Source organism: Rhinolophus hipposideros (assembly GCF_964194185.1).
Source record: "Rhinolophus hipposideros genome assembly, chromosome: 16".
In the NCBI taxonomy this organism is placed as follows: Eukaryota; Metazoa; Chordata; class Mammalia; order Chiroptera; family Rhinolophidae; genus Rhinolophus; species Rhinolophus hipposideros.
The window spans coordinates 8,550,078-8,577,657 of NC_138062.1; the positions used below are offsets into that span (position 1 = coordinate 8,550,078).

Genomic DNA, 27,580 nt, shown 5'->3' on the forward strand with positions numbered 1-27,580 from the left:
GAAACCATAGTGGCTTCTGGATTCTGGATATATTTTGGAGGATGAGACAAAAGGATTTGTTGATGGATTCAATAAGGATTATGACAGAAAGGGAAGAATGAAGGACCGTTCACTGTTTTGGCCTGAGCCTTGCGAAAGTCCTTATATTCCAAATAAGTCATTGTTTTAGGAAGGTCTGGGCAAGATGGCAGAGTAGTTAAATGCTACGCTTGCCTCCTCCCATGACCACATTAAGATTACAACCAAATCATAAAACAATCAACTGGAGAACCAAATAAGTCATTATTTTGCTAATGATTTAATCAATGGGAAATTTAGAGAGTATATGCATCAGAGGAAGAGACAATCCCGCTTTAAGTATATGTGTTTTAAGTATATTACAAAATCATGTGTTCACTTAGGAATCTATTCATTAGAGACCTAATATGTAGCAGGCACTGCTGCTTTCAAATATTATAAGGATGAATAAGTATATTGTCTGAACCCTGAAAAAAGGCTTATAATGTTCTAGGGAAGACCGACCTATAAAACTGCTAATATAATATAATATAAATAGTAATAATTAGGGCTGTGAACAAAAGGTTCCCTGGGAGAGTCACAGGACACTTTATCCATGAAGCCTCTTTTAGGAGATGGCATTTAAAGTGAGGTTGAGGAAGAGTAGAGCTTTTCCTGCAGGTAAAGAGAAGAATGTCGTTGCAGACACTTAAGAATTAGGATCAGCCAATTCAGATCTGTATGTAAAAACATTTTAAAGTAACACTATTAATACCAGTTAATACTAATACCTCTTAATTTACAGAAAAAGAAAGCACTAAATGTTGGAGATCATTCTGGTTCTACAAATTCAGTGTCTTCTCTAAACCCTGTGAAAGAACATGGTGTATTGTTTGAATGCTCACCTGAAAACTGGACTGATCAGAGAAAAGCACCACCAGTCATGGCTTACTGGGTAGTAGGGTAAGTGGGGAAAAAAGTATTTGAAAGTAAAGTAAGATGTTAGAAAAATGAAAGAAAAGTGGTAAAGGAGATAAAGTTTTAAGATGTAGGCATGCAATTATTAAACTAACTTTAGTATTTTAACATATTTTAGAATTTTATTTACTAAGTATCTCCTTTGAATTCCTCCCAAGTATTTTTCTATTCAAAAACAAAAAGCTTTTTCAGTTATCTTACAAAATTATATCAATAACAATCTAAAAATGATTTCAAATTTTATTATTTCCTTCCTTCCATCCCTACTTCCTTCTATCCTTCCCCCTTCCCTTCCCTCTCTTCCGCCCCATCCCCCATCCACTACAGGACCCTGCCCAACGTGGCCCTTGCCCACCTCTCTGTTTCCACCTCCTGTCACTCTCCTCCTCATCTAATGTCACAGCCACATCGGCACCAGTCGAATCTTGTTCCTGTTATTACTTCTGTGTGGGACGTTCTGCCTCTTAACCTTTGCATGTCTGGCTCCTTGATATTCGGATCAGTACTAACACATCATCTCTGCAGAGATCCATGATCTCTTTCCCGCACTGAAGTAGCTACTCAGTTATTCTCTATTGTATCACCCTTTATTGTTTATTTTTTTGTTTATTTATGGTCTTTCTCTGCATCACTAGAATTTGGCCTTATGAAGGTAGGAATCATATCTGTCTTGTCCGCCACTGGCACCTAGCATTTAGTCACTTGATAATTTATAACAATTTAGTAAATGGAGCTGTGCTCGGCAAAATGTGGTGGTGGGTGGGTAGTATGGCAAACAGAAAGATCAAGTCACAGTCATTGCATCTAATGGTCTCATATCTAGCAGAAGAAATATGAAATATGCTCAAATATCTATATATTCATGGATCTACAAATACATTACATGGACATAGACAGATATCTATATATCTGTATCTATCCATCTTTCTCTCTCTCTCTCTCTCTCTCTCTCTCTCTCTATATATATATATATATATATATACACACACACACACTTACATACATTAATATTAAATAGATTAAAATTTTAACTCTTTAAGAAAACCAAATAAAATTTCAGTGTTAATACCAATTCAGTACTATCTGAAAAAAGCTATCATATATTTAATGTTTTAATAACAATTAACCTTTAGAAAGTAAATGGCAATGTGCAATAACTATTGTACATAAAATGATGGTAACACCATTGGCTTTATCAGAATAATAATGACTAAATTTAGTATTTAAGAAACTGCGGGATATAGTAATACATATTGACAAAATAGGCTTTTTACACCCTGGAAAAATAAAAATAATTGATGTAAGGCTTATATTACTTATTTAAAAATAAAACTAGCTGCATTTCCCCTTCTATAGATTTAGATTAGTGGTTTTTTAAATTTACTACTGATTCTTTCAGAAACAAACAAAAAAATACATTCTTTTCTTTTAATGAATTTCTAAAATGAGTATGTTCTTTTCCTCTACAGGAGACTCTTTCTTCATCCCAAAGTTCAAGAACTTTACGTTTGTTTTCATGATTCAGTCACAGAGATTGCCGTCGAAATGGCTTTTAAATTGTTCTTCGGATTAACCTTGTAACCGTGTTTTCTTGCTGCACAGCAACATTGTGCATGAAGCACTGGGCGGTGGTAGGACGGCTGAAAGCCACACACAAAAGACAAGGTTTAGTTCTTTTTCATTGTTCAGTACTGAACATAACATTAAATATCGAGCTGATATGCTGCTGTGGGATTTGATGCACTAGATCTTTTATGTAGTCTTGTGAGACTTTTGATTCGTTTATTTCCATTTTGGTATATAATATTAATTTATTGACTAGTTTGAAATAATGTGAAGTGTTTTACATAAAATTAATATTGGAAATATTATATCGGAAAAATACCATGGTGTGCATTTTCTCAAGACCAATATTGGTATCTGATGAAAGAATCATGAAATTGGGAATCATGAAATACGGAATCAGGTCCTCTAACTAATTAGTGCTGTGACCATGAACGAGTCTTTGTGCCTCTCTGAGCTCAGGCCATTAAAGTATCGTAGATATTAAGGCACTTTGTTTAAAAGTATTAAATATCTTAAATTTCTTGATATGTCGCCCAAAACACCATGAGCTATTTTTCATACTGAGAATTATTAATAAATGCAGCTATTGATTACCTCACATTTTCAAACAGACTGAAAACTTGGGGTTTTATCTTAGCAGACTTTTTGTTTCATTTAATGACATTTCAGTCTGTTGAACTGCTTTCCTGGTATCAAAAAATCACGTAACCACTGCTCAATAACTGAAATAAAAAGACAAACTACTGATCTTCATAAGAGGAAATCATTTGCTATATTGTAGATATATGTCCATGTTGCATAGACATTGCGTTTTTAAGAAATAAAACCAAACATTGTCGTGGTTTCCATCTGTAAATGGGAATTGAAGTAAACATTATAAGTAAACTTAGCAATCCATTTTTCCAACTACTAGGTTCAAATTCATATCCAAAATTAGATCAATCTGATTACTGGATAATAAGTGTCTATATGTGATTTTATTAAATAAAGGGGACAGAATAACAGTGCAGATACCCAGAGATACACTCTTTAGCAGGTACAGAAACATTCAGAAGTTGGATTTTGTTCACATCCTGCAAATGGTCCCTTTCACCAAAGACTATTTAGGCAAAATTATATAAATTCCATTTTAAAAGATATCAAGTAATGTCTTATTCCCATCATCTATTTTGCTTTTGGCTCTCCAGAATTCCATTTTAGATTCTATCCCCTCTCCTCCCTACCTCCCTCACCTTTCTTTAGTTCTCATTGGTTTGTTTATTTTTGTGGGGTTAGAGAACTGTACTTAGCAAGGGAGAGTTTCTTATTTGTGCCAAGGGATTGTTGATGGTGATGCATATAGGCAAGATAGTACATTTGCAGTGCCTGCTTTTTTAGGTTTTTTAATACAAATGGAAAACCTATAAAACAATTTACTAGGTTTCTCTGCTTTGAACACTCTTGAAAACACACTCGTGAATAATTGTTTGTTGTCTGTATGAGTTGCCTCTGAATAGTTCCCATTACATGCTATAAAAGTGTTAGCTACTACTACTATTATTCGTAAATATCTATTTGTTGAAAACCAAGAGTCAGCTAAATCATACCTACTACTGTACGAAATGTGGGAAAGAAGTTGAGGAAACGTATTCAGCACGATACTTTTGGGAATAAGGATTTATACTTTGGATATTTTAAAAATGTTGTTAAATTTTACTAAAACTTTTAATCTATACACTAAACTGTGTGTGAAAATAATTTAATTTTGTAGAGTTGTATTTCTATATTCTGTATAATTGAAGCTATTTTTATACTATATTGATAGTTTTTAATAAAGATGGTTTGGAGGTTTGTTTGCAGTTGTGTTGCTTTTTCATGCATTTGTCCAAAAGATATTTATTAAATTTCTACTATGTGCCAAGCATTGTTCTGGATGCTGAGGATACAGCAGTGAACAAAACAGCTAAAAATCCCCACCCTCACGGAGCTTGTGGTTCGTGGGAGAGGCAGACAACAAATAAGACAAATAAGTAAAATATGGTGATAAAAGCCAAGAGGAAAAAAATGAAGAAAATGGGTGGCCAGGGAAAGGGTTGCTGAGGTTCCTCCAGACCTGAAGTAAGTGAGGAGACTTACTAGGCTGATTTCTAAGGAAAGCAGAGTGAACAGCACAAAGGTCCTGAGACTCTATACTTTTAATATCAACTTTATAAATCACCAGGGCTTTTTTTGTTCCCTAAATTTGAAAATAAAATGCAATGCAACAAGTTAAAATAAACAGTTTCAGCTTAGTCTATTGAAAACAGCCCATTCAAAGCTCTTAATAAGGGGTGGGGGGCTACATGTCTAAATACTTTCACTTTTGCTGTCTTCTATTAGTAAATATATGTCAGAAATAAGCATGAGGATATCATAAAGGAATATGTTATAAACATTATCAACTACAGACTCAAAAGTGGGGGAGAGGGGAAAGGGAGACAAGAAAGGAAGAGAAAACTGCCCTAAGGAGCAGCAGAACATTTGCTGTTCTGTCCTCTGAGAGTGTTGTTCCCTGTGACCAGAGATGACTCGAGTAATCACCCCCTTAATTTTTTCCCCGAATGCTTGTTAATGCTTCTAATTCCTTTAAAGAAGACTGAGTCCTTTCATTCTTCAGATTTTTAAAGATAAAACACCAGTAATTTCTTGAATTCGCAATGAATTTCACGAAGGATTCTGAAGTCAATGCAGTAAGACATTAAGTTTTTTTAAGCCTGGGAATAATGATTAACGCAATTGATTCAGAAAGAGTAATCTGGAGGCAGTATGTAAAATGGAGAGGCTTAGGCTGAAAAATCAGTTAAGAGTCAAATAAGCCATTACTGTGGAGAGGAAGTGAGCACGATATACTGTAACAGTAGGACTTGCCAACTTGTTTTGTGTGAAATAATCAAAATATTAACAAAATTCCTATTCTAGAATCTTTCTGCCTATACAGTTATTTTTTCACTAGTGACAAGTAGTATTAAAAATGTAACACATTTAAGATAATGAAAAAAATAGAAACTAAAGCTCAAAAAAAAGTTGCTAACTCATCAATCATGTTTTTTCGGTGTGTTTCAAGACTGCAGGTCCTACCGAGTAAGAGAGAAGAAGGAATCGCCATTTGTTAGAAATCAAACGAGTTATAAAAATGAATCAGGAATATATTATATATGTTATTGCAGAGGGATCTCTAGGATGTACACATTGACAAAAGCAAGGTGGAAGGAAACGGAGGCGGACATGATGCGCAGAAGTGATGTACATCTGAGCATTCTTGCCGAAAGAAGTCAAACCTGCGTCTGATGAGCCTCAGATGAGTTTTCAGAGCGTGGTGTGGGAGAGCAGTCGGTGTCACCCAAACCCTGGGGACCCCGTGGGGCCAAAACTTCTCTTAATAACACGACGACATTATGTGCCTCTTTTACTCTCGCTAGTGTAGGTGGAGCTTTCCAGCCGGAGGATGTGACGCTCCACGAGACGGACTGAAAAGCAGCCAGGTAAGTCCGGGTGTCTTTCATCCCGTCACATTAGATTTTCAAAGATATAAAACAAAACAAGGGTATTTTTCTCACTCGAGTTAAACATTATTTTAATATATTTGTTTCTCGACGGGAACATTTTAAATGTTTGTGTCACCTCGGAAACGGTAAATATCAATACATGTTACACACAAACAGAAGCTTCTTTGTAGTCGTAAATAATTTTTAAGAGTGAAGAGGGCGTCCTAAAATCAAACGGTCTGTGGACCACTGTTCTAGAACAGATCACTAGTATCCTGCACATGAGAATTCCCTAATTAAACAAAATTAAATGCCACAGCCCCGTCTCCTTCGTGCAGTCTGGATTGAGAACGACAGACGTGCCAACTTGGATACAACACAGGAGAAAGAACAGGTTGAATTATGCTACGGGGACGCAATCAGCACAACCAGTGAGAACGTGACCAGACAAACAACTGCCGTTAAATGAAAGGGGCAGAAATCAAAGCACTTTCTACGAGAAAAACGGAAGCGTAACCCCGGGAACTACCACTAAACTCGGTTAATTCCAGAGGGCTGGCTTCCTGCTCTGTTCTAGCTTTGGCTGCTAACAATCCTTAGACACGAAGAGCTCCCGGGGTCCCCTCCTGCACCTTTCCGGCCCAGAACCCACGCAAAGAAAAGCCCGGCACGGAGACTTCCCAACAACGCAGCGCCGCGCGCCCAGGAACCGCGTGTCGGCAGTCACGTGGGCAGCGCCCGCTGGCGGGAGGCGGTTGGAGGCGCCTGCGCAGCTCGGGCCCCGCAGCGTGCGCTCATCTCCCAGCGTCCTGAGCGCCGCTTTCCCGCCAGGACGACGCAGAGGCGGTTCGCGGCTTCCCTCCGTCGGCTCTCGCGCGCTTGTTTTGACTTGGCTGCTGCTGGGCTTTACGTCCGTCGTCCCACTATGCAGCTTGACCCTCGGAAGAAGCCGCCGGAGAAGAAGGCGGGGAAGCGGCTCTTTGAGGTCGAGTCCTTCGGGCAGGACCTGCTGGCAGGCGGGGTCGCGGCTGCTGTGTCCAAGACGGCGGTGGCGCCCATCGAGCGGGTGAAGCTGCTGCTGCAGGTGCAGGCGTCGTCCAAGCAGATCAGCCCGGAGGCGCAGTACAAAGGCATGGTGGACTGCCTGGTGCGCATTCCCCGCGAGCAGGGTGCGTACGGGCCGCCGCCGCGGCCCCTCCGCCCAACACGGTCGGCTTCCCAGGGAACGGGGTGGGCCGGGAGGGCACGGTTTGCGGCGCCGTGGCCGGCGGCGTCTGTCGCTGGGTAATGAGTTTGTTTCATCTTGGAGGATTCGGTTTCTTAACCGATCTCAGAGGCTATGCTTTCCCAGGGCCAGGAAGGCCTGCACGTGACTAGGCCTGGTGCAGGGGACGCCACCACCTTCTTTCTCTCCCTTTCTCCTCCGCCACCGGTTTTCCATCGTGGCGCACCTGTGCCAGGCTCAGAAGGCAATGGTTGACCTCCCAAGATTGGGGGAGATCCATTAGGCACTTTGCTGTGTGTTAGTTAACAGGTGCTTTAAAGTGCTTAAATAGGTATTGAACTGTCACGTGGAGACGTGTTCCAAATATGGAAGCATACCCCCCCCCCCCCCGCAGTACTCTGGTCCCTGTTCAGTGAAGAGGTTCTGCTGCTCCTTAAGAACTACTGAGGACCAGGATTGAGACTTACGCGGCACCGACCTCTGCTCAGATTTGAGGGGGGCACAAAAATAACTCAATTAAGACAAATAATATTTTAATACAGTATTTTTTTTTAAATCCAAGATGAGCAGAATATTAAAATTTTCAATAAAGACAGGATCATATACTGTCTTTATTGTATAATAATACTACCGGTTATTCTTTTGCATCTATCAGACCCTGGCTTGAACGTTTTGATATTTTTGTTTATTGTGGGGTTTTTTTCCATTAGTATTGAAATGATTTCAAAGACTAAGTAGTGAAAGTGTTTTGTTAACCATTAGATGCCCTTAGAATGGCTCCTAAGCTCCCTCAGTGAATCTCAGGATAAATTTATCACAAGCTTCTATTGTCCACCCATATAATTGGATTCCATTGAAAACTAGATGGACTTTAAAAATGAAATACACCCATTTATTGTGTATTCTGAACAAAAAGTGAAGTGATTTCGACTTCAATGCAGTCATTTTTTCCACTCCTAAGTCTAGGGCGGGTTACTGTCTCACAGAAAAAGCCTTCTGTCCCTAGGGATGTAGTTACAGCTCTTCCTGACCTGTTGGGTGCAGTAGTTAGGGTCCAAGGCAGACTCTTAGGTATCATCTAACCTGAATTTAGAATCACCACCTGGGAGCTGAGCTCCGATCTTCCATACTTAGTGGTTTTCATCTCCCCACCCCATTTTTTTTTTCAGAGCAAGCTTCCTATTTCCCCAAGGTTTTTAGAGGCAACGTTGGAATCTATCTTTGCTTTATCTTCTAAGACCTCTTCAGAGAAACAAGGGCCACTTTATTTTTAGCTAATCTGCTTTAAATATTTAGTCAGGTAAAGTTAAACATTCTGATCAGGTTGTGCTGACCACTTCTAATTTTATATTTTAAATGTTTGGGTTTTTTGTTTTGTTGGGGTTTTTTTGTAATATTTAAACCTAAACATATTCAATACAACTCTTGTAAATTGAGCTCATTCTCAATAGTATCCCGGTTCCTGCTTTCTATACCTTCAGAGACGATTATAGCAGAACTCTACGATGTTTTCTATTCTTACATACAAATATGAGGCCTTGTTATGAATACACCATGGTATGTAGCCTATGCTGAGAGATTAGTAATTCAAAACAGGGATAATATTGCCATCTAGGGGCTTTCTTGGAGACTCGTGAGGAATTTTTTGTTGAGCACAACTATAGAGAAGGATGTAATCTTTAATTGCAATGATGTGAAAGGCAAAGCCCGGGAGAGTAAACATCCTGCTGCTACACGTGGCCATTCCTACACACCGAAAACATATCTTGAAAGACTCAGATCTTCCACTGCACACTCATGTAACATTGTGGGGACAGAGCCAGGAGTGCAGTTTCCAGGCTCTCGGCCTCACATAGAAAAGTGCTGGCTCAGGTAGTAAATGGCCATCAGCTGTGGCTAGTTGGCCGTCAGCTGTAACCACTGAGCCATTGGCCACTAATATAACTGCCGTGGCTACGCTAGCAGCAAATGGGGGCTAGCAAGAAGATGGTGGCTGAGCCTGCAAGAGCGGATTGCAGTTAGCACGGCGGGTGGAGCTGACAAGTAAGGTTGGTTGGCAGAGACAAGTGGACGGCAGGTAGCGGATAGTGTGGCTCCTGCTTCCTGTGTCTCCAACCCAGCCGCCAGCGAGACTATAGTGGTATGACTCCCTTATCTATGGCTCCGTGGGTGTTCTCTTCTGGCCTCACCATATCCTGCTGTGGGGACAAAGCCCCGAAAAGCAGTTTCCAGGCTCTCGGCCTTGCATAGAAAGGTGCTCGGGGAGTAAATGGCCATCAACTGTGATCAGATGGCCATCAGCTGTGGCTAGTTGGCCGTCAGCTGTAACCCGTAAGCCATTGGCCACTAATATAACTGCCGTGGTTAGGCTGGCAAAAAAATGGGGGTTAGCAAGAAGATGGTGGCTGGCAAGCGCGGACTGCTGTTAGTTAGGACGGTGGGTTGCAGATTATGTAGATCCTGCTTCCTGTGTCTCCAGTCCAGCCGCCTGCGAAATATATATTGCTTTGACTCCCCTATCTATGGCTCCGTGGGTGTTCCTTTTTGGCTTCACCATGTCCTGCGTTCTTATGTGGGGAGCGGGAGCAGAGACCCCGCCGGACGCCCTCATGACACCTGCGTTCTTGTGCGGGAGTGGGACTAGAGACCCCGCCTGACACCCTGCATGACAAGCAGTAAAATCTGTTTGTGATTATCTAAGCCTTGAACCTAACTCTGATTTACTTATAAACTCAAACTCTCTGGGGTATAGTTCTAGTATATACTGATTCTGGTAATGCAGCTGCCGTGTAATTAGAGGGAAGATTGTACTTTGTTTGGTTCAGGATTTTACTGAGAGTTGTTCTTCATTGTGAAAACTCATGTCAGCAACTTTGCTTGTGGTACTAGGTCACCACTTATATCATCTGCATAGGTAAGTATTTAATTCCTGATGATTGACAGATATATGTACAAATACATTTATTGAACCCTTTTTCAAAATGTCAGTGTGCATCTTAAGTGTAACTCATTGTAAGTAGGAGCAAGCATCTGTCTATAGTGCAGTCGTTCCTCCCTTTATAATTAAAATACATATTTTATTATAAATTCTTTTTCTATATAACAGTAAGGGCACTGTTGATTTTTTGAATTGGTGAAGAGAAAATTGTCTTTGAATTCTATTTCTAGATAGTAAAGTATTTACAGTAAATACTTATATAGAGTGGGCTTGAACCTTGTGGGGTTGAGAATCACCACGCTAGATCATTTTTGAACTTTACTAGGCAATCAAATTCTGAGATTGTTATTTTCTGGAATTCACCTTCTGTCTCATTTTGAAAGTCAAGACACATCCCCATTTCAAGTGTTCTGAAGTTTCTCATGTCATGTTTGCTATAATTTTACAAACTTTTGTTTAGGCAACATGGAATGAATCTAAGAGACATGAACTCAGAAGGCACTACTAGATATCCTCTCACTATCTTATTACCTTATCTCTGCTTTCTTTCCACCCCCAGGATATATCTCCTCATTCTTGCTCTGAGCATAGCTTTAAACATCTCTTTGCGTGTCTTTGGTACTTTTTAGAAGCTTTTCTTGGATTATGAAAGCTTCTTGATTTACCCTGACGGATGCTATTCTGATTTACTCTATTCTTTAGTTACCTTTATGATCTTCCAACTCTATATGTACACTTTTATAATGCTGTTTAAAACTTTATTACACAAGTAATAAATATTTATTATAGAAAATTAGAAAATACAAACAAGCAACAAGGAAAAATAAGTCACTGCTAAAATCACCACAGTTAACCTATGCTATGATTTTTCACTTAGCAAAATATGCATATGTAAATATATTCTTAATTAAAATAACTGTTTTATTTAAAATAAAATATTGTAAACATAGCTTTTTAAAGGTCTAATCTATGCAGTCTTGTTTTTAAGAACCTACCAGAGCTCTTCTTTTAATGAGTTCCTGGTCATGAGTTCATCAGTTCTCTAATCTTTGTAAGTTTTCCAAACTTACTTTTCTGAAGGCTAGAGCAATGGCGTTTTTATATCTTGAATATGATGTTTTGGTGCATGGAAAGAAAATATTAGGTTTTCACTTTATTTAAATAAAATGGGAAAATAAACTTATGTTTAGTATGTGCATTGGCACTGGCACCTGTGCTTGGCCAAATGTCAGTTACATATCACAGGACACTAAGGCATTCTGAAAAAAAGAGTAGAAGTTACGCAGTGTAGAGCGAATGACAGGCACTCTTCCTCAGTTATATGATAAACATTGTAGTTTAAGGTTGCTCAATTAAATGGATTTAGAGAGACAAGAAGACTATTCGAATATTTGAAATTATCAAGGAGACTTTGAAATATAGATTCATGTATACTATCCTTTTTTAAGAATGAACCTCTCCCTTTGTGCGCCTTGAGATAGCAAATGATGACATGAAAACATCATAATTAGCAAGATACCTGAAAATATTATTTAACTGTTCAAATAACTGCTCATTTATGCTCTAATATTTCCTAGCTAGAAGTTTTCACCAACACCCTATCTAAATAGCCCTTCTGTATATACTATTTTTGTTCTTATGGCCACCTGAAATACTTATTTGTTCATTGTCTCTCTCCCTGGCCCCTCTCCCTCAAAGTGTAAGCTCCGTCAGACCATACGTCCTACTGCTGTCCCCAGCAGGTCTGCTATGCATTAGGTACCAAATAAAGGTTTTTAAATGAAGAATCTTTATCTCATCCTTCAGTTTCTATTTTGGGAATGTCTTACAAATATACAGAATAGGGTAGTAGTAGCAAAGGTATATAACTTATTTTTTAAAACATATACATATTTCTGAGTCATGCTAATACATATATTTTTACTGATAGGCATATTGTCAAACATATTGGGGCGCAGTGGTCTATAATACATACCCAAACATGCCTAGCATTCCTATTCTTGGCTGGTAAGTTGACCAGTAAATGGCCCAGGAACTTTTTCTTATTTTCCCATCAGTTCTATTTTAATACTTAATTATTTTCTCAGAATTCAGTTCAGAGGTTTTTCTTGCCCTTAAAGTTTGAAGAGACTATTTTTTCTTAGCAAATAAGTAAAAAAGTTAGCTATTCTGCTGTTATTAAAGATACCACAATTACTATGTTTTTCTTTACCAATTTTGTGATTATGTATTAGGAAACTTTTATTCTGTGGGACTAGAGTCAAAATGCTCCTACAATTGCGTCACTCTTGGTTTTCCCTTGATTTATTCCGACTAAAAAATACTTCTATTTTTATTGAGAATGGATTTTTATAGCAAAGCAGTACAGATTTAATAGCTCTAACTCTGGAGTCAGATCTAGAATCAAGTCCGAGCCTTTCCCTTATCTTGTGACCTTGAGCCTTTTTTATTTAACCTCTTAACCTCAATTTCTTCAGTTTTATATTGCATATTATAATAATAGCACCTACCTGATGGTATGATAGTTGTGAGGGTTAAACAAGACAACGCCTATAAAATATTCAACCATGTGCCTATTGCACAGTTAGTGCTCAGTAAATTTTAACTCTAAGCATTATGTATGCACCCCTAAATTTACAAACATGTATTCCTAGTGTTCATTTGTAAGTGAGTGTATTTGGGATAAACTTGTGTAGGGGAGGACGATTTTTCCCTCTACCCTTCTAGGTTCTTTGGGTGTTCTGATAATCAGATTAACAGAAGACAGATTAACAGAGTGAAAACCAATTTAGTGACGTATGTACAGGGCCCCATAAGAACCTGAAAACCACAGCCAGTCAGACAGCTGAGGCTTATGTACCATTGTAAGCTAAGGAAAAGGGTCTAGGAGTCTGGCACTTTTGTGGGGAGGAACAATTTCCAGGAGGATGGGAAAAGCAAATGTGTTGGTAAAGAAATGTTTTTTGTGCCCGTGCTGAGACAATGGGACACAGAGAGGACTTCGAACAAACAGGTCCTGGCCAGTTTCTCCCAGCCAACCACACCTAGCCCGTTCTCTTTGTAGTTGTGGCTGCTGATAGTTCTGTTCCTGGACCAAGCCCTCTCTCTAAGTTCTTTCTGGTAGTGAAGGGGAAAGTAAAAAGAAAACCTCCCTCAGTCTTGGTTCTTAAAAACAATCAGCACAAAATAATCCTCATGCCAGAGACATATTTTGGGGTGGCAAATTTTGCTCCCCGCACTTACATGGCACAAAGAGTAGATTTTTGTAATTTGTCTGAGGGAACTCATTTCTTCATCTTAAAATGAATAGATAATACCTTCTACCTCATGAGTGATTGATTATGAGGATTAAATGAATAAAAGAAGTTTTTCTAGAAACCCCAACCTGGATTAGAGCTTTGGAGTGGGAAGACCTGATTCCAAATCCTGGTTTGGCTGTTTGGTAACCATAACTTTAGTTTTAAACTTTTTAAAGTTTCAGTTTGTGTGTGTATAAAATGGGTAGAGTAGGAGTCCCTACATTCTAAGCATAAAGTGATGATTTAATGAAATATACATATCAAGCCTTTGCCGTGCCTGCACACATTAAATGCTCAGGAAGCGGTAGCTATTACCATTACCTGGTAAATGCACTAATGAAGATCAGCTGTGAGTACTAAGAAGATTGTTTCGTGGCTATTAAATATGTTTCTTAATTGTCTCTGTGCAGCTACTTTATATTCAGTTTAGGAGTCATTAAGATTCTGTTTATTTTCCACTAAATATACTTATTTAGCAAATAAATATCTTTCTGTGTACCCATCTAAATTAATTTTCAGTTTCCGGGCACCGTTCCAGTCAGCTGAAATGATTTTCATTTGAATCTTCATCGTTAGAAGACTGATTCTGGGTGTTCTCCAAGCTGAGACTAGATGTACCCTATTCAGGGTAGCAGGATCAAACAATTGAACAAATTGCAATCTAATAAAACCATGGCTACGGAAGAGCCAGCCTATTGCATTTTAGGGCAACTCTGGATTCTAAAGGCAGCTCTGAATTATAAGAGTAACACATATTAGGAGTGGTCAATCCCTGGAGATTTAAAGAAGGAAGATTACTGACCTCGAAAGTTTCCTCCAGTCTCTCCATCGGGCCTCTGGAGACTGCCTTGAATTGTAAATTGATCCCTTTTCTGTCTAGGTTCCAGAACATACAAATAAGGATGCTTTAGACTCTTCTGTCCCTTTCTCATTCTCATAAGTATGTATACAAACCAATTTTGTTCTAGCAGCCTTACCACTGTAGGAATTGTATTATCATGATTTGGAAATGAGGCTAAGGGTTATTACTAGCTTCTCTGACAAATACTCCTGGGCTCTGTTTTTCTATTAGTAAAGAGCCCTACGTTCAACTGATAATGGCTTATATAGGTATTTGAAGCTTTTTACTGGAAATTAACAAAATTGGAATGAGGTGTATGGAGTTAAATTAACTGCCTTTTTACTTCAGGGTAGACACAGCTAAACTTTATTTTTTTCTCAGGAGAAGGGGATTTAATTTTATAAAGTTCAAATAGCTGTTTGTTAAAACTATGGAAATTATTTAATAATAATACAATATAAGTCTATATTTAGTATACTTTCTTTTGTAGGTTTCTTCAGTTTTTGGCGTGGTAATTTGGCAAATGTTATCCGGTATTTTCCAACACAAGCTCTAAATTTTGCTTTTAAGGACAAATATAAACAACTTTTCATGTCTGGAGTTAATAAAGAAAAACAGGCAAGTATATTTGAATATCTCTGAAATTTTCTAAGAAATAGTTGGATTTGTCTTTTCTGTGATGTTTTATTTGGGGAGTAAGTGTTCAAGTGGTGGAAAAAATTAAAACATAGTAACTGTTAACATACTATAATATGTGTTAAGTTATAGAAATTATATATGAAAAACAGAGTTATATTAACTTTTAAAAGTTTCTCTAAATCTTTTAACACAGTTTTAATAATTAAGGGATCTTATCTCAGTGCAATATTTCTCTGAATAAATATTAATTTTAATGTAATTCACATTTTATAATCACTATTCTACTGCACTAGGAAAATTCTGCATTTTATCTGCTTTTATTCAGGAAATAAAAAGCAGTCAAGAGATATGTATTCCTACCTCTGAAGTAATTTATTCCTTAAAAAAGTAAATTGTTTCTTCTTTATGACTAAGGATCTTTTTAGCTGAAATTAAAGTGCATAGGAAGATTAAATCAAACAAAACAGGAAAATGGTAAATTTGAGAATTCTCCTTTTTATTGCAAAGGTGCTTTTTCTATTCAAGGTAATCACTCTCATGGTTACAAAATCTCAATTTCAAAATTTCCTCCTTATATGAACTCTGTGTCGTTTGCCCTGGTTTCTATTTGTCTTGCTGCCTCTATATACACTGTGCCACCTACATTACTCTCAAGGTCCTCTCTTCACCCTTACAAAGTCTCCCTTCTCCTTCATCCTTTCTCTTTTCCTCTTCCCCCTACCAATCAACAAGCCAAGCTGTCCTAGCAGGGTCTTTAAAAGCAACTGTGTGTGGTGGTGATCACATGCACGTGTGATAAGACTGCATGGAACTAAGTACACACAATGAGTTGCATGTACAGCTGGTGAAATCTGAATAAGATGGGTGTTATCAACGTTAATTTCCTCTACTATTGTCACATTGGATATTACAATGTGACAATGAGAGGATAACGAGAGGAGCTGGTTGGAGACTTTATAGACTCTCTCTGTATTATTTCTTAAGATGCATGTGAATATGCAATAATCTTGAAATAAAAAGTTGTTAAAAAATAACTTTTAGGAAGGTGTGTACCTACTATATGCATATGTTGTTCACCAGATTTTCACCTTACCTTTTGAGATGGATATTTTATTCCAAATGTAGAGCTAAGGAAAACAAGACTCAGAGCTTAAAACACATGCCTAAGTCATTTATTCAGGTCTTTCTAACTCCCAAACTCATCCTTCTACCTTAGTCTATTCCTCTCTCAACTGAAGTGACTAGGTACATAGGTTATTTTTATTGGAAGAGGATCTATAGCTTTCAACTGTCTCAAAGTAGACTGAGACCTAAAAAAAGTTATTTTACGCCTTCTCCATTTCTGCCCTTCCTGCTAACTTGCATAGCATTTCTAGAGTCAAATTCCTAAGAAATAGCATTGACCCAGCTCATCTTTTCCTTCCAGGTTAGACATCACGTACTGGTCTGTGGGTTAGGTACGCTGGGGTCAGATGCTATCTCCTGATCTAATTATTTGTGTGATTATGAAACAGGGCTGCCCATACGGCACTTGTGAGTTTCCTTTTTAAAAAGGAGCCATGGGAGTCTGAGGACAGTAAGTGGCATTCCTAGTACCCTTCATTAAAAACATATGTATTAAATGCATTACTACTACTTTGGGCAAGGCCCATGACTTGCTTTGTGAAATAAAGAAATGAATTAAGAATCCTGGCCTCAAAATAAATGCAAACAACTAATCTATTCATGAGCTGATGAATACATAAATAAAATGTGGTAAATCCATATAGTGGAATATTATTTGGCAAAAAATGAATAAAGTACTAATACATGTTAAAATATGGATGAACCTTGAAAACATTATGTTCATCGATAGAAGCCAGTCACAAAAGACTACATATTGTGTTATTCCGTGGATAGGAAATGTCCAGAATGGACAAATCTATAGAGACAGAAAGTAGCTTAATGGTTACCTAGGGCTCTGGGGGAGCCGGGGAAAGATGTGGAGCTAACTGCTAATGGGTACAGGGTTTCTTTTTGGGATGATAAAAATGTTCTGAAAGTGGTGATGATTGCACAAGTCTGTGAGTACGCTAACAATCCACTGAATTAAATACTTGGCATGGGTGAATTGTATGGTATATAAATACATCAGTTGTTAATTCGTTAGTAAGGTTATTAAGTTAAGTAAAAATAATAAAAGTATAGTCTGGAGGAGGTAAGATAAGACATGTGCACAAATAATTATAAATTGAAAGTAGAAAGTGATTGTAAGTTCTATTTTAAAAAATGATACTCTGGAACATGTTGACACATTTTACATATTGGTCACATAATTCACCCTTAATTCTCTGAGAGATGAAGTATTTATGGGAAGAAGGTATGATTACCTACACTTTTGGTTAGGTTGGAGATCAGAGATTTCGTGAAAGAGGTAGAATTTGAATTAGAACATAAATCAATAACTTTTTATTTTAAAAAGATAGGAAAAAATAAAAAGGGATAGGAAGGGGATTCCAAGCCAAGAGAAAATTGAGAGTTCCAAAAGCTGAGACTCAAAACTATTGTTAGAAATAAGAGCCAGCGAATAAAGCAAGAAACTGAGCTTGTTTAGAGTATTGTGCACTTTAATGCATTTAATGGTTACAGTGACCCTGTACCCTAGATTTTCTGTAACAGCTCCAATTCACATATTCCTTTCTTCTCTAGTAAGCTCTAGATATTGAAAAGCAGTTTACTGGACCTAATTAAGTAGGGCATATTTTAAATTTTTTTTTTCTTTAAATTAAAGTTTATTGGGGTGACAATAGTTAGTCAAGTTACATAGATTTCAGGTGTACAGTTCTGTAATACATTGTCTGTATCTTACATTGTGTATTCACCACCCAGAGTCAGTTCTCTTTCCATCACCATGTATTAGACCCCGTTGACCCTCTTCTAGAGCCCCACTCCCCTTTCTCCTCTTACCCTCTGGTAACCCCTGAACTATTGTCTATGTCTATGAGTTTTTGTTCTTTCAGTTGTTTGTCTTGTTCTTTTGTTGTTTTTGGTTTATATACCACATATCAGTGAAATCATATTGTTCTCTGGTTTTGCTGTCTGACTTATTTCGCTGAGCATTATAATCTCAAGATCCATTCATGTTGTCACAAATGGTGCTGTTTCATCTTTTCTTACTGCCGAATAGTATTCCATTGTGTATATATACCACAATTTCTTTATCCATTCATCTATCGAAAGACATTTTGGTTGTTTCTGTATCTTGTCCACTGTAAATAGAGCTGCAGTGAATATTGGAGCACACGTGTCTTTATGGATAAATGTTTTCAGAATTTTGGGGTAAATACCCAGGAGAGGGATTGGTGGGTCACATGGTAATTCTATTCGTAATTTTTTGAGGAACCTCCTTCCATAGCAGCCGCACCAATCAAATGTTTTTCAGAAGAACCTCAACAGCCCATGTGAACCAATAGATCAAAAAGGCCTAATTTACATGTCACTCAGTTAAATTGTAATTGATTTGTGGCATTTTTCATGTCAGTGTTTCAACATAATATATGCATTTTTGAACTGGTTTAATTCTAAAATTACCAAATGAACTGCGGCTTTTTGGAGTATTGCTGCCCTCCTCACCAAAAAAGGGCACAACTAAAGTCTCCATAGATGCCTGACATTTTAGTCATAACTAACACTATTATTAACAAAAAATGTGATCAGTCTAAAGAGATGATTATCTCATGTGGCCTCTTTTGTAAATTTGGGCTACTTTTGCTGGAGGCCATTACAATATTTTGGAATTTCAGTATGTCAGCATCTAAACTTTACCTCCCAGACTACCTGGGAAGAAACGGGCTACATGGACATGAGAAGTATTTTGGATAATATGCATTATTATAGATGTTCGCTTTAGTATGTAAGTCTGGCTTTTTCACCTTTATAAAAATAAAAATTTTAAACATTCAGAATCTGTAGTCTAATAACCACTTTTTAATTAATGTGTTTCAGTTCTGGAGGTGGTTTTTGGCAAACCTGGCTTCTGGCGGAGCGGCTGGGGCAACATCCTTATGTGTGGTATATCCGCTAGATTTTGCCCGAACCAGATTGGGTGTCGATGTTGGAAAAGGTATGGGAGTTTTAGAAAGAGTAAGAGTACTCTTACTCTTCGTGTTTTAAACATTGTATTATTTATCGTGTTTTAAACATTGTATTATTTATCGTAACAATAGGGCCTAAAGATTACTACCTTTTTTTTTTTCCATAAGAGAGGGAAGGGGAAGGCCCACACTGTAGTAACAAAAGAGCAACCACCAAGATTGCTCATAACTTCCCCTTTTTTTCCTACAGAGCCACCTCCTAGATCCCTCCCTCCATGCACTTATTCCTGTTTGGACTAGGACTCCTCTCTGGGTCAGATGTACAGCTCTTATCCTAGAGATTCCCTCTGCCTCTTGCCTCTCTTGTTTCATTTACCACATCGTCCTGTGTTTTTGTTACCGTGTTTTGGTAGATTATACTCCTTGGTAGCTTTCTGAAGAGAGTGGAATAGGAGATAAATTGAGATCTTGCTTGTCTAAAAATGTCTGTTGTTTTCCCCTCTTAATATTTAACCATATATAAAATTCTGAGTTTAAAGTTACTTTCTTTCACAATTTTAAAAGCATTATTCTGGATTCTAGTTTCTAATATTGCTCTTAAGAAATCTATCTCTTACAGCTGATCCTTTTGCATGTGCCTTTTTTCTTTTTACATACCTTATATCCCTGATGATCTGACGTTTCACTAGACGTATCTTCTTGAGTGAGTCTTTATTTCAGTGACTGTGGAGGTGACTACATTCAGTCTGGAGCCTTGTGTTCAGTTCTCACGGTGGCAGAGGAGTAAGTCACTTTGTGCTCAGGGTTAGGCTGTGGATTTTGAGCATCCAGATGCTACTTTCACTGCAAGATTAGTATTTAGTCTTCTAATTTCTTAAGTCTTTCTGAGGTTATTGGGGTCAAATTGGCTTACTTCTCAATATCTCCATTGCCAAGAAAATAGGTTTCAGCTCTCTCTGCTCTCCTCTACCTCCTTTCCATCTTGCTATAATTTTTGGATTTTATTTTCTGTCATGTACTCTTCATGGAGCTCATGGCTTGTGTACCTTGTAGTCTAGTGCAGGACACAAGTAATAAAAAAAATGAATTAATGACAAAAATATACTGTCAATTAGCAATAAATGTCATGAAAAAAAATTAGGAGAAGGGAGTGACATCAGTTTAAGATAAATAATCACAGAAAATGCCTCAGAAGGGATAGCGGTTTGAGCAAAGATGAAAATAAGAGTTCCATCTATCATGTTTAACTGGCAGTCCAAATTTTCTTATTGCTAAGAAAGTGAAAATAACATGTATTTTGCTTTAAGTTCAGTTCTGTAGTTTTATTTTATTGCAAAATTGAGAGAATTTAATTTATATTGAAAGATTATATTCTTCATATAATATTAATATTTTTCAAATATTGTGAAAAAGAGTTTTAGGTCAAGGGAAAATAACAAAACTAACAAACACTCAAAAAGTGTGACACCTCGTCTAAAATGTTAATGATCCTTAAGTTACTAGTTTTCAGTTTTGTCTTTTTCTTTATCTGTCATTTTGCTTTTCAACTGAAGCAAGTTGTGGAGTTTTTCATTCCTAATGAAAACTAAGAATTTCTCCATTACTAGTAATTACATTCCTAGTAACTTACGGTAATTTTATTGAAATGTTTTAAGTCAGTCAGATTGCTTGAATTAGATTGCTTTTTATAAGAGATTAATATTTTCAGTTAAAATACTTTAAGATACTACCAGAAATCTTAATTATTTTTTAATGAATGGGAGGATTTTGATTTGTGTCCTTTTTGTTAGATAGATTTCTAGTGGTAATTACAAATAATTTAAATCTGTAAAATGTTTAATTAAATGTTATATATAATATATAATGCTGCTAATAAACTTTAAATGGCTTTATTTTAGGTCCCGAAGAGCGACAATTCAAGGGGTTAGGTGACTGCATTATGAAAATAGCAAAGTCAGATGGAATTATTGGTTTATACCAAGGGTTTGGAGTCTCAGTTCAGGGCATCATTGTATACCGAGCCTCTTATTTTGGAGCTTATGACACGGTTAAGGTAATTTGGGGCTTTAACTAGTATATATTTAACAAATGGTTTGTTTCTTTTCATTGTTCTAATTAGTTATACAGTCAGCAGATATGTTTTCTTTTAATGATAGAAATCAAAATGAATGATGAAATAAGAGACGTTATGGAACTCTGTTTAATCGTGACTTTGCCATAACCTAATTAAATTATAGCTCTATCGTGGATTTGACTTCAGATATAATGCATTAAGCCAAATGTTAAGTTTTTGTGCTATTTGCACTGAAAGACTCACTAAACATCATATTGCAAATATGAAACATCTAAATAGGCTTACATCATAATCAAATCTTTGGCATATAGAAAGGCTTCTAACAGAGTTTTTTTTAAATTTTACATTCACTTTATTTTCACTTTTTTAAACGCAGATAATCAGTTTACTAACTCAACATTTTTGGACAGTAGGCAAGGCATAATTGGTTGAATGTAACAAATGCTGCGATCGCTCAGGTGTCTATTGGGTACTGTTATATTCTGTATTGTATTCTCCAGGTTATGTTTTAGTGATTTGCCTTTTTATTTCGGATTTTAATAGCACGTCCGCAAAGTAGGAAAGAGAAATATTGTAATAATGGCTACAATTTTTTGAGCCATTACTTAGTTCTAGGAACCTTGTTAAGTACCTTACATCCTCACAGTGTTCTAAGATACCTTTTAACATACCCACTATAAAGAAAAATAACCTAGGAGTGGTTAAGTAATTTATTTAAGTGGCAAGCAAAAATCACATGCTCTTAATCACTACATCATAATGCTTCTAAAAGGAAGCAATGAAATTAGTATCAGTATTATTTAATAAATAAGATTAAAAGTTGAGGGAAATTTTGTAATAGTTTTATATATTATCTCTACACTCCACCATCATTATAAATGTAGTTGAACGTTATTTTTATTGTGGTCTCAGCATGTTACTTTTAATTGTAATATATTTTTTAGACAGATAAGTTAACGGACATTACAGGATCATATGCATGTTTATTTGATCACAGAAAAATTTATGTGTATGCTCACCTTGCTTTTCTCTATTATCCCCTGTAGTAGTTGTGAAAGTTAGGAATGTTTCTACCATAGCTTAGAGCTTTAAAGCTACTTATGAAATATTACCTGTTGATCATAATAGCAGGCATTGTTTCACATTTTTCAGCTCAGTGAAGAGCCATGGAAGAAATTTTTTGGTCACTTGCTGCTATCTCCCCTAGTTTTCAGAGCAATTAATAATAACAAATCAATTATAATAGCAAATAAGTTTGTCTTTTTCAAATAGTTTTTACAGTGTAGCCATATATGGCATTCCCCTCTCTTAGTGATACCCTGCTATTAATCTTCCCACATTAAACCCAACTGTTTTTTTACTGCATTTTAAATATAATTGAGCCCTCGTATATTTATAAGAATTACCCTTTGACTAGAATTTAAGGTATTTTAGAAATTTAGACGGTTACTTGTTACATTTTTCTTTTCTAGGGCTTACTACCAAAACCAAAGGAAACCCCATTCCTTGTCTCCTTTTTCATCGCTCAAGTTGTGACTACGTGCTCTGGAATACTCTCTTATCCCTTTGACACAGTTAGAAGACGTATGATGATGCAGGTATTTTATGTTATTTGTAAGCTTAATTAAGTTTTATGTCTCTGATATTGAGGTATAATGTATTCAAATTTTAGAAAAATTTTGGCTAAAGGCATAGACCATTTGTTTTACTTATTAAAATAAACGCATGCTGTATTCTGTCTTGTATTCTTTCCTATACCTAAACAGCCATCATCCAGCAAAGCTTCTTCCTTGTCTGCCATCAGAACAGAAATGTCTTCCACTCCAGTAGCATGTGTTATTTGTGGGGTGGGAGGGAATGGCAGGGATTGGATAAGCATGTCGATCTTAACTGAATATTAGATGAAGTAGAAGAAGCCCAGTCACAAGCCATTGACATATGTGTCATCATTTGTTCTAGTGTATTTTAATAAACGTAAATAATTTTTAACTCAAAGGATGAAAATTTGTTTAATAATGATCCATACTCTAAATATAAATCCCCAAATCAAAATTTTGATACATTCAGTCTTCACTGGTGTTACTTGTTTCATTCATTCAGCAAATATTTGAGTACCTAGTCTACTCTAAACTATGGTGACACAAATAAAATAAGGCAGAACCTGCCCCCAAATTTATAGCATAGTATTGAAGCCATGCAGTTAATGGTTTAAATAGAAGTGTGCATAGGTTCCAGGAAGGCAATAGAGGAGGAATGCCCAAGTGATTAAAGTGATCAGATGTGGCCTCTTGGTGAGCTAAATCTCAGTAAATAGGCTTTTTCTCCAGATAATCAGAGAACATTCTAAGCAGAGGGGGAAAAACATACATGGAGCTACGCTTGAGAAGTAGTTCAGTATACCAGACTAATGGTTTCATGAGAGAAAGTGAAAATGAGGCCAGAAAACTAGAAAAGTAATATAATGTTTAAAGTGCCAGATACTGTCCTAAGCATTTTACACGAACTAATTCTCAAAACAATGCTATGAGTTGTAGTTACTATGATTATCCTCATTTTATGTCTATAAAATGGTTCTGGAAGAACTCACTAGGCCACCTGAAAGGGAAAAACATATCTAACCTATCACTTCATTCATGAACTGTCTTTAAAGTTATTCCATTTATATCTGTGTTTCTTCTTGATCTGTATCTAGCTCTAGCTTAATACATTGAAAACTTTTTAAAATGGAAAATTAATTTGCATATCAACTGTGGATTAGTAAATGGTACTGTATCAACATTAAATTTTCTGGTTTTGACAACTACCTTGGATATGCAAGAAAATAGTCTTAGAAAATGCACACTGAAGTGTTTTAAAGATAAGGGTCAATGATTTCTGCAACTTACTGCCAAGTAATTGTGTTTTGGTGTATTTAGTGTACTGCTAAGGCTGCCATAACAAAATACCTTAGACTGGGTGACTTAAGTAACAGAAATTCATTTTCTCACAGTTCTGGAGGACAAAAGTTCGGGTCAAGGTATCCAGCAGGGTTGGTTTCTTCTAAGGGCCTATCTCCTGGGTTTGTAGATGGCTGTCTTCTTCCTATGTCTTCCCACGGTCCTTTCTCTTCTTATAAGGGTGGCTGTATTGGATGAGGACTCACCTTAATGAGCTCATCACATTCTGAGGTGTACTGGGGATTAGGACTTCAATATATGAATTTTGTGGGGACATAATTCAGCCCGTAAGAGTACTATTTAGTTTTTATATATTCATTTTATATCTCACAACTTTGTTAAATAATTACAAACACTAATCTATGTGTACACTCTTTGAAGATTTGTTTTACACACACAGGTATATAATCTGCAAATGATATCAGGTTTTCCCCCTTCACTGTCAATTCTTACACCTTTTATTTCCTTTTCTTGCCTTTCTGTGCTGCCTGCGACCTCTGATTCAGTGTTATATTAAAGAAATAATAATTGGCAACCTTGTCTTGTTCCTAATCTTACAGAAAATGGTTCAGTGTTACATAATTTAATGTTAGCCGTGGGTTTTTTGGAGTTATCCTTTGTCATGCTGTGACTGTTCCTTTCTGTTTTGGGTTATAACAGTTTTTAATCATGAATGGTGGTCATTTTTTTAACATCTATTGAGATGATCATAACATTTTTCTCTTTTCATGTGTTAATATATTAATCTATTTTCCTGAGCCAAATCAACCTTATATGCCTGGGATAAATTATTTTAAATAGTTATTGGCTTCTTATGCTTTCTGTTATTTTCTATTTCCTTTATTTTTACTTTTTTGGGGGATAAAGCCAGCGTGGCCATGATGTTTTGTATTTTGCACCCCTGACTGGGTTTGATTTGCTAGTTTTTGTTCAGCAGTTCTGCATCCATGTTTCAGTGACATTAGCTTGGAATTTTTTCTTCTTGTATTGCCCTAGTCTATTTTTGGTATCAAGGCCATGCAAGCCTCATAAAATGTGTTGGGGAGTCTTCCCACTTTTTCTCTTCCCTATAATTACGTAAGATTAGCATGAAATGTTTGGTAGGGCTCGTGTATAAAGCCATCTGGACACATAGTTTTCTTTATGAGAAGATTTTTACCAGCTGATTGAATTTCTTTAATGAGTTTATTATTCCTTATTTTTTCTATTCTGTTGTAAATTATGCTTTTTAAGCAATTCATCAGTTTCTTCTGAGTTTTCAAAATAATTGTCATGAAGTTGTTTGTAATGTCATCTTGCTCTTAATCTCCGGGTCATCTGCGGTGATGTTATCTTTGTCATTTCTAATAAATTTGGGGCTCTTTATAATAGTTTGGGGGCCTTTCTTGTTTTTCCTCAAACAATGTTTTCAGAAATTTATCAGAATTATTTTAAATAGCTATTGGTTTCTTATGCTTTCTGTTGTTTATTTTCTATTTCCTTTTTTTAAATTTCTACTTCAGTTTTTTTTTTTTCTAAAAATGTTTGGTTTGTTCATTAATTTTCAGCCTTTTCTTTCTAATATTTCAAGGTCATTAATGTTCTTATAAGTTACCACTCAAGCTGCGTCTTACAATTTTAGTTACGGAGTTTTGTGTTTATTGTTAGGTCTTAAATATTTTCTAAGATGTGTTTTCTTAATAGCCAAACATACAATATTTTTCTAGTTATCTTTTTTGCTATTGAATTATCACTTCATTGCAATGTGGTGAGAAGATATGTGATGTCATCTTTTGAAATTTGTTAAGCCCAATATATGGTCAGTTTTCAAGTGTGCCTAAAAAGTATGAGTATTCTCCAACAACTAGGTTTAGTATTCAATATATGTGCATTAACTCAACACACTTATTCAACACAGTGTTACTTTTATCTTAGTGCTAAATAAAATCTATCTTAAGATAAAAGGTATTAAGATAATGACAAATTATTTGTCTTTCCTTATATAGAGTGGTGAGGCTGAACGGCAATATAAAGGAACTTTAGACTGCTTTGTGAAGATATACCAACATGAGGGAGTCAATGCATTTTTTCGTGGTGCCTTCTCCAATATCCTTCGTGGTACAGGGGGTGCTTTAGTGTTGGTATTATATGATAAAATTAAAGAATTTCTTAATATTAATGTTGGAGGTAGTTCATCAGATTAAATTGTTAAATGCATATATTTGTTAAACAGCAATTACATAGCTGCCATCTGTATACATTTTGATAGCAATTTTTGAAATGGTAATTCTACAATAAAGCATAAGCCTTTTTCAAGGATATACATACTAAAAATCAGATAAATGTGGGTTTCCTTCCCAGTTAGACTCAAACTCACTTTAATGAGAGATTTTACTTATTATAAGTAGTATATGTTATTTCTATTAGTTTAAAATCCTTTTCTTACTTTTGTGATGAAAATTAAAATGTATGATGTTAAAATATAAGAAATGAAAGTTGGTTCTTTTAAAATGCTATTCTTTTGCTATAACTGTCTACCCATCTTTTAAAATTATAATATGACAAATAATTTTTAAAAGCTTATCGGGATGTTATCATTATATCAGTGGGCATAAGTAAGCTTTCTTCCACAACATGCCTAGTAAGACAGCTCGGGTATTACTAAGTATAGTGTTTATGGTATCATATAGCTTTTAATAAGCACAGATTATAGATCTGATCATAAAAGATTCTGATAATGACTTTAATGAAACCGTTAACCTGTAATTGGAAAATAAAAGATATAAAATGGCATATATGCTTTTATCTTTAAAATAAATAAAATCCTGCTAATGTGAATATATCTTGGAACAACAAAAAAAAAAATCCCCTTGAAATTAGTTTGTGTACTCTGTATTGATAATAAAGGAAGATTAAAACTTATATCTGAGCCTTTTTTTCCTTGATTTTAACTTTATTTATAAGCAGAGAATAACAAAATTTTTGTCATAATTGGAAATTGGCTTAAAGACAAAACAGAGTTTCCAAGATTTTATACAAGAGTCTGTTTTGTTTTTCAGAAATGTTGTAGAAGACAGTACATTTGAAATCCTCAAGGTTTTAAAGTTTTGGTGAGTAAAGGGATGTCAAGTTAGTGGGGATAAACTATAGAAAGATTTTGTAAGGCTATGAGTGGGCAAAAATGGGGGTGGGTCAACTTCTTAGTACACAGGGGCAAAGTATGTTTCAAGGAAAATAATCCAAACTCAAACTATACTTTTTAATATATTGGTTTATCACTTGAGAAAAAAAACTCTTTTGAACACTCTCAACATGATTTCTTGCAGTGGTCATCATAACACAGAAAGTTATAGAAACAAAACAGAAAATACTTTCCTTTCCTTCTGCACTATCGGTAGTTCTGTTTGCCAAAATTAAGATTTATGATGCCCCAAAGAAATGCAATTAAAATAATCAAATGTTAGGAACAGTCACCCATATAAAGATAAAAGTTTTTCATTTGTACAGAGACATGTTAGAGGAAAGGTCTTTA

General features: G+C 36.2%; 2 protein-coding genes across 3 annotated transcripts in view; both read left to right on the forward strand.

Moving 5' to 3' along the window:
- INTU (inturned planar cell polarity protein) overlaps positions 1-4,378 on the forward strand; it is a 61,196-nt gene extending 56,818 nt beyond the window's left edge. For both annotated transcript variants that reach the window (XM_081077421.1, XM_081077420.1), the window contains exons 15-16: positions 803-960; positions 2,445-4,378. In XM_081077421.1, the coding sequence (XP_080933547.1) occupies positions 803-960; positions 2,445-2,556 (270 nt within the window). In that variant the 3' untranslated portion in view covers positions 2,557-4,378. The remainder of the gene's footprint in view (positions 1-802; positions 961-2,444) is intronic.
- Positions 4,379-6,969: 2,591 nt separating this feature from the next.
- On the forward strand, positions 6,970-26,969 carry SLC25A31 (solute carrier family 25 member 31; the record flags this gene model as incomplete). Its single annotated transcript, XM_081075959.1, has 6 exons — positions 6,970-7,213; positions 14,838-14,965; positions 18,971-19,088; positions 20,958-21,112; positions 22,606-22,731; positions 26,055-26,969. The coding sequence occupies 6 exons, from the start codon at positions 6,970-6,972 to the stop codon at positions 26,250-26,252; spliced, it is 969 nt and encodes a 322-aa protein (XP_080932085.1). The 3' UTR covers positions 26,253-26,969.
- Positions 26,970-27,580: the final 611 nt, after the last annotated feature.